The following is a 13,187-nucleotide window of genomic DNA, read 5'->3' as shown; positions in this document are numbered from 1 at the left end:
TGGACATCTTTTGAGCCACACAGAACTGCCTGTTATTCTTCCCTTTTTTTTTTTTATTTAAAAAGCAGCATTCTATCAGCACACAAGAGGCTTGTTTATGCTTCACAGTGTGCTGTACCATGCTAACTGAACACAATTTTCAGGGCAATAAAAAGTGTGAATTAGACACAGGTATGGTTCTTGTGCTGGGCAGGGCTCAGTCACATGTAACCAGGTCCTCTGAAGCACTCTGCCACGAGCAAAGACACTCAAAACCTCACCTCACCCATCCGTGGATGACGTACTCATACAGCAAATGACTCTTCATTCCAGAGAAATGAATCAAAGTGTTACTGAACTTCCGAGGCAGCCAGCATGACTCAACCAAGAGGCATGCACTTCTAAAAGAGCAGCTTGGTGCTGACAATTCAGGATCTGAGCATGTATCATGTGACCTGCAAACACACAGCTGGAATGTGGCTGATCCCAGGTACACTGAGCGCATGGAGGTTTACACTATGCTTCAGAATGAGCATGTATCACGTGACTTGCACACACACAGCTGGAATGTAACTGATCCCAGGTACACTGAGCGCATGGAGGTTTACATTATGCTCCTGGCATAGCCCTAATTAATATAGCAAGAAACAGTCCCTGATCGTGCATGTAAAGACAGTCTCTTTACATTAATTAACAGAAACACTGTATTTGTGTCAGAAACACTGTGTGTCAGACACTTGAAAGCTGCAGAATACAATGCTGATGTTATATTGCATTCTTTACACTCTACACTATTAATCCACTAGTGCACACAATAAAGTGAGTAAAGAGGGAACAAAAAACAAATGGGCTACTATGCTATGATTCAGGTATCTATGCTGTACTGTACAAGCAATGGACCAGCGCACAGTCCTGGGATAAATGTGCTTTTGTTATTTGGAAAGTTTTTTAAAAAAAAAGTGTTTTTTCATTTTATATTATTTCAGGAACATTTTCCTTTATTAAGGAAGAACTTCTGTATCACTCATATTTAATAGACCAGGTGCCAGGATTGTGAGCAATCATGACTCTCCTGGACTCTCAGGCTGGGGTGACTGGTCCAGCATCACTGCTTAACAATCCTGTGCTTTGAACTCTCAGACTGGGGTGACTGGTCCAGCATCACTGCTTAACAATTTTGTATGAAGTTTGATCTGTTCAGCACACACCGCTGCTCAAATATCTGGAACCTAGAGCTTAAATAAAACACTTTACCTAAGCCCAAGACTGGGGCATGGTTTCAAAAGGAGCTCCACTGTCTGAAGACCTCATCCATTACTATAACACTCAGTGCCCTCATACCAAGAGAAACATTCACAATGTCCAAGGCGTTGGGAAACAGCCCAAAGGTTTGGACAATCATTGATGTTCTAGTACATTTGATTCCAACCCAATGCAAATATTGTACAGATAAATTAGAACGTTATCTTTGAACGATTCACGTGAATATCAGCCAACATACAGCATCATAAAACTATAAAAATGAAGCAATGACAAATTATACACTAATTATACCGAATGTTATGATATACTATTAAAACCTTTTAGTCAAATGTGTCTGGTTTAATATCCACGTTTCTTTATTTTTTTTTTACAATACTAATGCTGAATCTCACAAAATTCACAACTACTTGTACATTCTCAGTTGTAAACGGATCTCTTTCAAATGTGCAGCTACAACATTGCTAGTACTGTGGTACTAAAAACACCAGCCCACATCTAAATGTATTATATAAAATTACAAACGTACAAACAAACGTTCATCACACAAATGGAGTTTTACGAGCTACGTGAATCCCATGATTCCTTTATTTATTTTCTTAACAGTCACTGAAGTGGAATCATACGATTTTAAAATAAGTAAACAAGCATGTTGCGTAGCGCGTCTAATTCAGTCAACAAAAACAAACATACATAGAATGTTGCGCAAGTGAAACCAAGCAACTCACAGCTGTAAACTTGACTTGAGAGCTAATCATTATGTTTACATTAACATATACACACACTCACAAGATGCACTAGCGACAACATTATTTCTGTACTGTACAACTAGCGATGGTAACAGTGTTTAAAGTTTACGATATTCTACGAACATTAAACTGAAGCGTGTCCCATCCCGTTGGTTTAAATAAAAGTTAACACATCCATGTTCAACGCGCAAATACCAAACAAACCGATAATGATTGCTCGATGACAAGACAGTCAAATGTGAGTTGGCAGATCTCACAACGCAACGGCAGTCAGCGTGTGTTATTTTATTTTCGCTTCACACGTATCCCCTGCTGAAAAAAAGTAATGTGTAAACTTCTATGGCAGATCAAATACCCTTTCCAAAAAATAAATGTTGAGTAACTTCTTTTTTAAACTGACAGTCACAAATTATTATGCCTGAAGTACCGATTTGTTTTTCTTTGTCAGTGACAACGTTTAAATTACACCATTAGATAAAGCATACACCCCTGCAGTGCTTGCTATAATTACGCTAGTTAATTAACTAAAGCGCGGTCAAATATTTGTGCTTGGGTTTCAAATAAATTGTCACTACCAGAACGGAGTCCAGGCCCAAATGAAGCCTGGGGGTTGACGTTCAGAGTCAGTCCTGCAAAAAGAAAAAGCAGACGGGATAGAGGGAGCTGTCTGCGTCGCTGTGTTGTTATACCTTGAACACACACAGTTGCGAAAGACAGAAAAACTAGCTTTTAAACTCAAGAATGCTTTTAAAAACACTCAACCAACGTCCGACATGCTCACAACTTCACGAGCAGCTATATACGAATATTATTATTATTTTAGAACCACAGTGAAATATATCCAGCCAGGTAAACATTGCTATGTACTCTTATTAGGGCATCCACTGGGAAACGCAGGACAGCTATACAAGGCTCTTTAATAAAACAAGCAACCCAACACTATTAATAAACCGCTTCTTCCGCACAGCGGAAGTTTTAAGAAATAATTCGCCCGATATTTCCACTGACTGGGAAACATCCCCTTGCTGACTGGGAGCTGTGTGTAGCGAAGGAGCCCGTATGCACGCAGCAGCGGAACGCAATACACTGCAATAACAAAGCAACAGGAACATGTACCGACCTTCTTTATTGGCGTGTGCTGTGTGAAAAAACACAATAAATAAAATCCGGAGGACTTCCAAGCATCTTGTTTTTTTCTCCGCTGAAAGGTGAGGGAAGAACTGAGCTCTCCCCCAATTCGCCATGCTGCTATATCTGTATATCACTATGAGTACGAGAAGGACCCCAGCGTATTAACTGATATATACAGCGCTATCTGGGAAGAGAGACACGCTGCGGCACAGCGCGGTACTGCAACAGAGAACACGCCTGCAGTAGAAGCGCACGGTGCCACATTCACAGTATGGTGCTGCTTTACTAGTGGTCATACCACTGAACGAAAGTATCAGTCATCGTAGCATAGCAGTAGTCATCGTCACGTCAGCAGTAGCATATCATCATATATCATCGTCATCGTCATCGTCATCGTCATCATCAGTCGTCATCGTAGTAGTCATTCGTCAGTATCAGTCATCATCAGTATCGCATCGTCAGCAGTATTATCAGTCGGCAGTAGTCCAGTAGCAGTAGCAGTAGCAGTAGTAGTAGTAGTAGCAGTAGTAGTAGTAGCAGTAGTAGTAGTAGTAGTAGTAGTAGCAGTAGCAGTAGTAGCAGTAGTAGTAGCAGTAGTAGCAGTAGCAGTAGTAGCAGTAGCAGTAGCAGTAGTAGTAGTAGCAGTAGCAGTAGTAGCAGTAGCAGTAGTAGTAGTAGTAGTAGTAGTAGCAGCAGTAGTAGCAGTAGCAGTAGTAGTAGCAGTAGTAGCAGTAGTAGCAGTAGTAGTAGCAGTAGCAGTAGCAGTAGCAGTAGCAGTAGTAGTAGTAGTAGTAGCAGCAGGAGTAGTAGTAGTAGCAGTAGCAGTAGTAGTAGCAGTAGTAGTAGTATTAGAGAAGTAAATCAGACAATATGGGCCAGAAGTAACAAAGTAACAAAGCTTTCTTTAAATGATTAAAATAAGATTTGTAAGGTTTGCTGCCCGGCACCCGTGCATGTAGTATTTGGAAAGTGAAAGCAGATATAAGAACATAAGAACATAAGAAAGTTTACAAACGAGAGGAGGCCATTCGACCCATCTTGCTCGTTTGGTTGTTAGTAGCTTATTGATCCCAAAATCTCATCAAGCAGCTTCTTGAAGGATCCCAGGGTGTCAGCTTCAACAACATTACTGGGGAGTTGATTCCAGACCCTCACAATTCTCTGTGTAAAAAAGTGTCTCCTATTTTCTGTTCTGAATGCCCCTTTGTCTAATCTCCATTTGTGACCCCTGGTCCTTGTTTCTTTTTTCATGCTGAAAAAGTCCCTTGGGTCGACACTGTCAATACCTTTTAGAATTTTGAATGCTTGAATTAGGTCGCCACGTAGTCTTCTTTGTTCAAGACTGAACAGATTCAATTCTTTTAGCCTGTGCATATGATATGCCTTTTAAGCCTGGAATAATTCTGGTCGCTCTTCTTTGCACTCCTTTTAGAGCAGCAATATCTTTTTTATAGCGAGGTGACCAGAACTGCACCCAATATTCAAGATGAGGTCTTACTAGTGCATTGTACAGTTTTAACATTACTTCCCTTGATTTAAATTCAACACTTTTCACAATGTATCCAAGCATCTTGTTAGCCTTTTTTATAGCTTCCCCACATTGTCTAGATGAAGACATTTCTGAGTCAACAAAAACACCTAGGTCTTTTTCATAGATTCCTTCTCCAATTGCAGTATCTCCCATATGATATTTATAATGTACATTTTTATTTCCTGCATGCAGTACCTTACACTTTTCTCTATTAAATGTCATTTGCCATGTGTCTGCCCAGTTCTGAATCTTTTCTAGATCATTTTGAATGACCTTTGCTGCTGCAACAGTGTTTGCCACTCCTCCTACTTTTGTGTCGTCTGCAAATTTAACAAGTTTGCTTACTATACCAGAATCTAAATCATTAATGTAGATTAGGAATAGCAGAGGACCTAATACTGATCCCTGTGAGAATGAAAGTATTTACATTTATCAGAACTCTTGAGAAACCAGGCATGCGACTGACAAAAGGAATAATAATTTCAGTTTACATTACATTCATTGATTTAATGTTATAACACGGCACACATTATAGTAACAAAAACCATCATGTACACCCATGCCAATATAATCCTTGTGGAGAGCACAGTAAACATGTGACCAGGCTGCTGACTCCACAGTCAACACTGCCACATGCAGATAATCACTAGCCACCAGGTAGTTGTAGGCCTGCAGTGTTAAACTTGATTAATGCCATTTCCCCAGTTCATACCTGCAGAGGGTCATGACAGAACTAGCGCTGATCCTATTGTGTCCTTTCCAGCCGGTGAGATGGGAGAAGGTTAAAAGCTCTAACACCACGACGAGTCTGGCTCTTTTGCAAAGCGGTTAAGGCACTTGCTTGTGGTTGCTGATTGGCACCCAGCCTGTGCTCTTACACTCAGGTGACCTGCTACAAATAATAATACTACTAATAATAATAAACCATGTGGCCTCCAATCACTGGGTCTGAAGCACAGAAAGTATTTGTATCAAACATGCATGTGTTTCCTTTGAGTCAAAGTGAAAAGAAGAATATCCTGTAAAACAATATTCCTGGGAACATTGTTTTGTGAAGAAGCCGTGTTTGCAAAGCCTTGGTTTCTATGTACAAAGACTCCAGGACCATCAACACAGAAACCTCCAATAAACTTAGAGTAGCTGGCTTTGAAGAACATTTCAATTGCTCTTCTGTGTTTCTCTTTCTGTTTCAGGATTTTCATTCTTCAGAGTGCTTCAGGGTTTTGTTTCAGGGTGTTTTCATTCATTCAGAATGTTTCTGGGTTCTGTTTCAAGCTTTTCATTCATTCAGAGTGCTTCTGGGTTCTGTTTCAGGGTGTTTTCATTCATTCAGAGTGCTTCTGGGTTCTGTTTCAGGGTGTTTTCATTCTTCAGAGTGCTTCTGGGTTTTGTTTCAGGGTGTTTTCATTCATTCAGAATGTTTCTGGGTTCTGTTTCAAGCTTTTCATTCATTCAGAGTGCTTCTGGGTTCTGTTTCAGGGTGTTTTCATTCATTCGGAGTGCTTCTGAGTTCTGTTTCTGGGATTTTTCATTCATTCAGTGCTTCTGGGTTCTATTTCAAGATGTTTTCATTCATTCTGAGTGCTTCTGGGTTCTGTTTCAAGCTTTTCATTCATTCAGAGTGCTTCTGGGTTTTGTTTCAAGCTTTTCATTCATTCAGAGTGCTTCTGGGTTCTGTTTCAAGCTTTTCATTCATTCAGAGTGCTTCTGGGTTCTGTTTCAAGCTTTTCATTCATTCAGAGTGTTTCTGGGTTCTGTTTCAGGGTGTTTTCATTCATTCTGAGTGCTTCTGGGTTCTGTTTCTGGGTGTTTTCATTCATTCGAAGTGCTTCTGGGTTCTATTTCAAGATGTTTTCATTCATTCTGAGTGCTTCTGGGTTCTATTTCAGAGTTTTGATTCATTTGGAATGCTTCTGGGTTCTGTTTCTGGGACTTTTCATTCATTCAGTGCTTCTGGGTTCTGTTTCAGGGTGTTTTCATTCATTCGGAGTGCTTCTGGGTTCTGTTTCAGGGTGTTTTCATTCATTCAGAGTGCTTCTGGGTTCTGTTTCAGGGTGTTTTCATTCATTCGGAGTGCTTCTGGGTTCTGTTTCAGGGTGTTTTCATTCATTCGAAGTGCTTCTGGGTTCTGTTTCAGGATGTTTTCATTCATTCAGGGTGCTTCTGGGTTCTGTTTCAGGATGTTTTCATTCATTCAGAGTGTTTCTGGGTTCTGTTGTTCCAATATTAACCTTTTACCATTTGTCTTTTTTGGAGTCAAATAAAAAAGGCACTGTCTCCCTTCCTCATTCCATTTAAATCATGTGACAGTGTAATCTTTCAACTCTGTCAGCCCCACCTAAAAAGCTACATTTCCACATGATGTGAGGTAAAGGAGGGAGGTTGTTCAGTCCCCAGTACTGCCTCAAAGTCAGGTAAAGAGCAATGCCTCAAAGCCAGGCAAAGAGCACTGTCTCAAAGCCAGGTAAAGAGCACTGCTTCAAAGCCAGGTAAAGAGCACTGCCTCAAAGCCAGGTAAAGAGCACTGCTTCAAAGCCAGGTAAAGAGCACTGTCTCAAAGCCAGGTAAAGAGCACTGCTTCAAAGCCAGGTAAAGGGCACTGTCTCAAAGCCAGGTAAAGAGCACTGTCTCAAAGCCAGGTAAAGAGCACTGTCTCAAAGCCAGGTAAAGAGCACTGTCTCAAAGTCAGGTAAAGATCACTGTCTCAAAGCCAGGTAAAGAGCACTGTCTCAAAGCCAGGTAAAGAGCATTGCTTCAAAGCCAGGGAAAGAGCACTGTCTCAAAGCCAGGTAAAGAGCACTGTCTCAAAGCCAGGTAAACAGCACTGCCTCAAAGCCAGGGAAAGAGCATTGCCTCAAAGCCAGGTAAAGAGCACTGCTTCAAAGCCAGGGAAAGAGCACTGTCTCAAAGCCAGGTAAAGAGCACTGCTTCAAAGCCAGGGAAAGAGCACTGTCTCAAAGCCAGGGAAAGCGCACTGCTTCAAAGCCAGGGAAAGAGCACTGTCTCAAAGCCAGGGAAAGAGCACTGTCTCAAAGCCAGGTAAAGAGCACTGCCTCAAAGCCAGGTAAACAGCACTGCTTCAAAGCCAGGGAAAGAGCACTGTCTCAAAGCCAGGGAAAGAGCACTGTCTCAAAGCCAGGTAAAGAGCACTGCCTCAAAGCCAGGTAAAGAGCACTGTCTCAAAGCCAGGGAAAGAGCACTGTCTCAAAGCCAGGGAAAGAGCACTGTCTCAAAGCCAGGTAAAGAGCACTGCCTCAAAGCCAGGTAAAGAGCACTGTCTCAAAGTCAGGTAAAGATCACTGTCTCAAAGCCAGGGAAAGAGCACTGTCTCAAAGCCAGGTAAAGAGCGCTACCTCAAAGCCAGGTAAAGAGCACTGTCTCAAAGCCAGGTAAAGAGCACTGCTTCAAAGTCAGATAAAGGCATATTATTATGAGACCTTCATTTAGGAACTATCCAAACCCTAAGCTTCATCCTAACCTAATGTCACTATGAGACGCACAATTCCTTCTCTTACTGTGTCTACTGAATTGACACACCACTCACAGACAAACATTGCTCTGCCCTTCTCTGTTTCAAGTGTGACTTTTAACTAATGCAACCTGTACCCACCTAGCTGCTGACTGTGTTACTCATTCATATCACTGGGCAGGGAGCTTGTTTTAGTTACTTAATACAAAAGGAGCGCCGCCTGTAGGTATTTCAAGCAGAATATTAGGTAATGTTTAACTAGCAGCAATACAGAAATACGTCACTAAGGGACCACTGAACTAAAACTCAACAAACAGCCTGCAATTAGAAACCTATTGAAACGTGTTGTGGCCCATGCAGGTTTAAAAGCAGTTTTATGGTTTTTACAGTATATCTGCAGGTATTTCTTGAGAATTGTTATCTGTGTAACACAAACAGTTTTTGCATGCGCTCTGGCTATACTTATCGCTTCAATATACCTATCACTTTACTATACCTATCATTTCACTATACCTATAACTTCACTATACCTATCATTTAAATATATCTATCACGTCACTATATCTATCACTTCAATATACCTATCACTTCAATATATCTATCACTTCACTATACCTATCACTTCAATATACCTATCACTTCACTATATCTATAACTTCACTATACCTATCATTTAAATATATCTATCACTTCACTATATCTATCACTTCACTATACCTATCACTTCACTTTTGTTAGCGATGCATTTCATGGCTAATTATGTGTGTGTGTGTGTGTGTGTGTGTGTGTGTGTGTGTGTGTGTGTGTGTGTGTGTTACTATTATGCAAAACAAATAGAAGATTCATAAAGTAATTAATCAGACTCTGATAACGGCAATGGAGTTACAGCATTACCATATATTGCAGGGCGTCTGTTCTCTCTCAAGACATTTCCAGTCCTTAGCAATGGCAGAGAGAGAGAGAGAGAGAGAGAGAGAGAGAGAGAGAGAGAGAGAGAGAGAGAGAGAGAGAGAGAGAGAGTGTGTGTGTGTGTGTGTGTGTGTGTGTGTGTGTGTGTGTGTGTGTTTATATATATATATATATATATATATATATATATATATATATATATATATATATATATATATAGGGGTTGGGTGGGCTCTGATTGGTCAGAGCCTCGCAACTGAATGGTAACTATGAACAACAGTGGAGTGAAGACGCCTGTACGCGGACTGTACTGTATAACAGAGCAACAAGAATAATGTAATCGAAGAATTGTCCTCCAAAATGAATACGTCACAAAAGAAAGGTAAAGAATTTGGCGTGTGCTACTTCTGTGTTCTCAAAACACATGCGATTTTTTAAGTTGTACTGGAACAGTGTTTTGATTCGAATGTAAAGGTTATTTGTTTTTTGTTAGCGGTAATAGAAAAATAAACCTTCGTATTTAGCTTTGTTAATTATTCATGCATTCAAAATGCACACGCAACTTTAATAAATAATGCGCATTTCATTAAAGGAGCTTTGATTTTATAAAATGTAAAGAAATTGTATATTTAGGTTTGCTTTTGTGTGTTTAGTTGTTTTGCGCCCATTCTATATAGTAATGTAACTTTCCAGTGGTTTGGGGGAACGTGCTAAAAGCGTGCCACCTTTACTGTACTTGTTGGTGTGATGGGTAGCTATGGATGACTGTCTACATCTGTTTAAATAAATTATGCATGAATGTAAACACATCTGGTAAAATTTACATTTGGATTCTGTTTAACTATAAAATATATAGTGAGAAGTGTTGAATATAAATCAAGGGAAGTAATGTTAAAGCTTTAATAAGACCTCATCTTGAATATTGTGTTCAGTTCTGGTCACCTCGCTACAAAAAGGATATTGCTGCTCTAGAAAGAGTGCAAAGAAGAGCGACCAGAATTATTCTGGGTTTAAAAGGCATGTCATATGCAGACAGGCTAAAATAATTGAATCTATTCAGTCTTGAACAAAGAAGACTACATGGCGACCTAATCCAAACATTCAAAATTCTAAAAGTTGTTGACAATGTCGACCCAAATAACTTTTTCAACCTGAAAAAAAGAAGCAAGGACCAGGGGTCACAAATGGAGATTAGATAAAGCGGCATTCAGAACGGAAAATAGGAAGCACTTTTTTACACAGTGAATTGTGAGAGTCTGGAACCAACTCCCCAGTAATGTTGTTGAAGCTGACACCCTGGGATCTTTCAAGAAGCTGCTTGATGAGATTCTGCGATCAATAAGCTACTAACAATCAAACGAGCTTGGCTTCCTCTCGTTTGTAAACTTTCTTATGTTGTTATATTCTTATGATATAAAGTTTGACCCACTGCTCAAACCAAAGCATCTGTTTGTGTGAACTACTAAACCCTTGTGAACATTATAATAACAGCTGCTTTTATACAATGTACTTATCTTTTTAAAATGCTAGACTACATTATTCTAGCTGCTTTTCTCCGAGCAACATATCAAACAGCTGCACATTGTCCCTGGCATACTCTGCATTGTGGATGTCTTGTAATGTGTTTCATATGTATATGCCATTATTAGTTAGAAGGTGGTCTTCTGTCTGATGGCCTTTATGTGTATTCATGAAATGTTCAGCGAGGCCTCTGCTCCCTCAAGATAACAAAGGACATGCGTGTATTACAGCCTGCAAAAGCACAAAGCTTCATATACAGAATGTGTTACACTGAGGGCATGCGTGTATTACAGCCTGCAAAAGCACAAAGCTTCATATACAGAATGTGTTACACTGAGGACATGCGTGTATTACAGCCTGCAAAAGCACAAAGCTTCATATACAGAATGTGTTACACTGAGGGCATGCGTGTATTACAGCCTGCAAAAGCACAAAGCTTCATATACAGAATGTGTTACACTGAGCAAAAGCACAAAGCAGAATGTGTTACACTGAGGGCATGCGTGTATTACAGCCTGCAAAAGCACAAAGCTTCATATACAGAATGTGTTACACTGAGGACATGCGTGTATTACAGCCTGCAAAAGCACAAAGCTTCATATACAGAATGTGTTACAGCCTGCAAAAGCACAAAACTGCATATATGTGTTAAACCTTGCATACGCTACCATACATTTAACAAAAGAAATAAGATGATGGTAATAATGAATAATGCACAACTTTTTTTATATATTATTTTGTAAACAACATCTAAATCACTTTGAATATTCAGCATCTCTCAGACGATCTTTAAGGAGGTGTTTGTGAAGGCGTATGCTTTTTTATTAAAGCTATACCACTAAATACATGTTTTCCTTTATGCTTGCATGGATACAAAACTTAAATAAATATGTAACTATTATATTATAACACTCTATTTTGACATATAGCATGTGTTTGCTATGACAATTCAAACTAAATATTGCTGTTTTTTGATCATTTTAAAGCTAGATCAAAATAATCTTGGTATTTTGGATCAAAGTAATCCTGATTTCCTCTTTAAATTCTGAAAAACCCAATTGCAACATTTAATCATGATTAAAAGAGCGATATGATTTCCAAAACAAAATCTGGATCACAGTAATCCCGATCGCATTTCGATGTTTTGAACAACCCAATTGCACAATATAATCCAGATCAAACGCATAAATCCGATTACCAGAGTTTTGAAAAACCTGCCCCTGGTGTTCTGCACCAGGCTATCAAATTTGCACTTTGCCATCATTAATCCATTAAAATTATATTGAAATGCATTCAAAGGAAGAAAAGTGTGTGGTATTGGGCGGGATCTGGATACCAAGCGGGCGCAAACATTATAATGAGATGTAAGGATTTTGCCCTGCACTAGGTAATTGCTGATCCTCCAAAAACTTTACACCTCTCTTACAAGTGCACACCATTATAGAAGTGAGTAACTAAGAGCTGTATAAAAGCACACACCTGCAGAGACCTGTCGTTGGCTTCAGGATGGCTGCTGTGGTTCACTTCCTGATGCGGCGACACTTGGCTCTTGTTGAGGAGAGGCAGGAACACGTTCGGAGGAGAAGGGCAAGATGAAGAAGACCCTGCATATTCAATCCCAGGGTCACTTTGATTGGGATGCTGAAGGATGTGGTGCTAAAGCATTATTGTCTCTCTGTACAGGTCATCCTTGAATTGAGGGATGAGCTAGACCCCAGCATCAATCTAGGGACCGTTATCCCTAGATGTGAAAGTGCTGTGTTCTCTGCACTAAGCCTCTGGTTCCTTTCAGACTACAGTTGGAATGTCTCGAGGGATAGTAAAATCCACCTTTTCCAGAGTGCTAGGCACATTTCTGGATGTCATGCTAAAAAGGGCAGGCCAATACATGTCATTTCCTAAGGATACTTGTATAACTGATGTTGACTGAGGCTTTTCCAACAACTCATGCTGAGTGACCTCAGCCATAAGGACTCTCAGCTCCTTCTCAGAAAACTTTTCTTTTCAGGAGGACTTTGCTGCTCTTCATCTGACAATGTTTTTGCTTTGTATTTTCATGCTTCACAAATGCCATTCATGACTCCTGCTCTCTGTACTCCTAACTCTGCAAGTGTGGCCGCTAAATAGAGTGATGCGCTCATTGAGACCCTCGTTATCAAAATTGCGGATCATTATTTGTGCATGTTGAGTAATTTGCATTGCTCTTAAGCTTCCATAGGACACAGTGCAAAATAATTGCCTGACCGCAAAGAATTTGAATTTTGCATCCGCAATTATTTGCACTGCGCCTATGCTTACATCACCCCCATTGTTTCCCGCTCAATATTGTCAGTATGTCAAACAAAAACACAATTGTTTTTTCTTAAATTGGTTTACATTTGTGTTTTGCTCCCCTGAGTTACAGCTGTGTTTGCAGATTACCTGCTACTGCTGCAGGCAGCGGATCATGTTTGATCAGCTCACAGTGTCAAGAAGGCGGCAGGAAGGCTGTAACTTTCTCACGCACATTTTAAAAAACTTGAGAGCCAGGGTCTGGTTTATGATGAGTACAGAAAAAAAAAGTTTCAAACACTTTTGCTTTAAGTAAAAAATGTCATTTATTATCACAGAAGAAAAGCAGCTACCTGGAAGCACAAAG

At 40.0% G+C, this 13,187-nt stretch overlaps 1 protein-coding gene across 3 annotated transcripts in view; it reads right to left on the bottom strand.

Annotated features, from left to right (window-relative positions):
* LOC121321021 (transmembrane protein 131-like) overlaps positions 1–3,272 on the bottom strand; it is a 79,048-nt gene extending 75,776 nt beyond the window's left edge. For all 3 annotated transcript variants that reach the window (XM_041259920.1, XM_041259923.1, XM_041259922.1), the window contains exon 1: positions 3,109–3,272. In XM_041259920.1, the coding sequence (XP_041115854.1) occupies positions 3,109–3,232 (124 nt within the window). In that variant the 5' untranslated portion in view covers positions 3,233–3,272. The remainder of the gene's footprint in view (positions 1–3,108) is intronic.
* Between the last annotated feature and the right edge of the window lie 9,915 nt (positions 3,273–13,187).

Source organism: Polyodon spathula, chromosome 9, assembly GCF_017654505.1.
Source record: "Polyodon spathula isolate WHYD16114869_AA chromosome 9, ASM1765450v1, whole genome shotgun sequence".
Classification (NCBI taxonomy): Eukaryota; Metazoa; Chordata; class Actinopteri; order Acipenseriformes; family Polyodontidae; genus Polyodon; species Polyodon spathula.
This window is presented reverse-complemented; position numbering and strand designations above follow the sequence as displayed.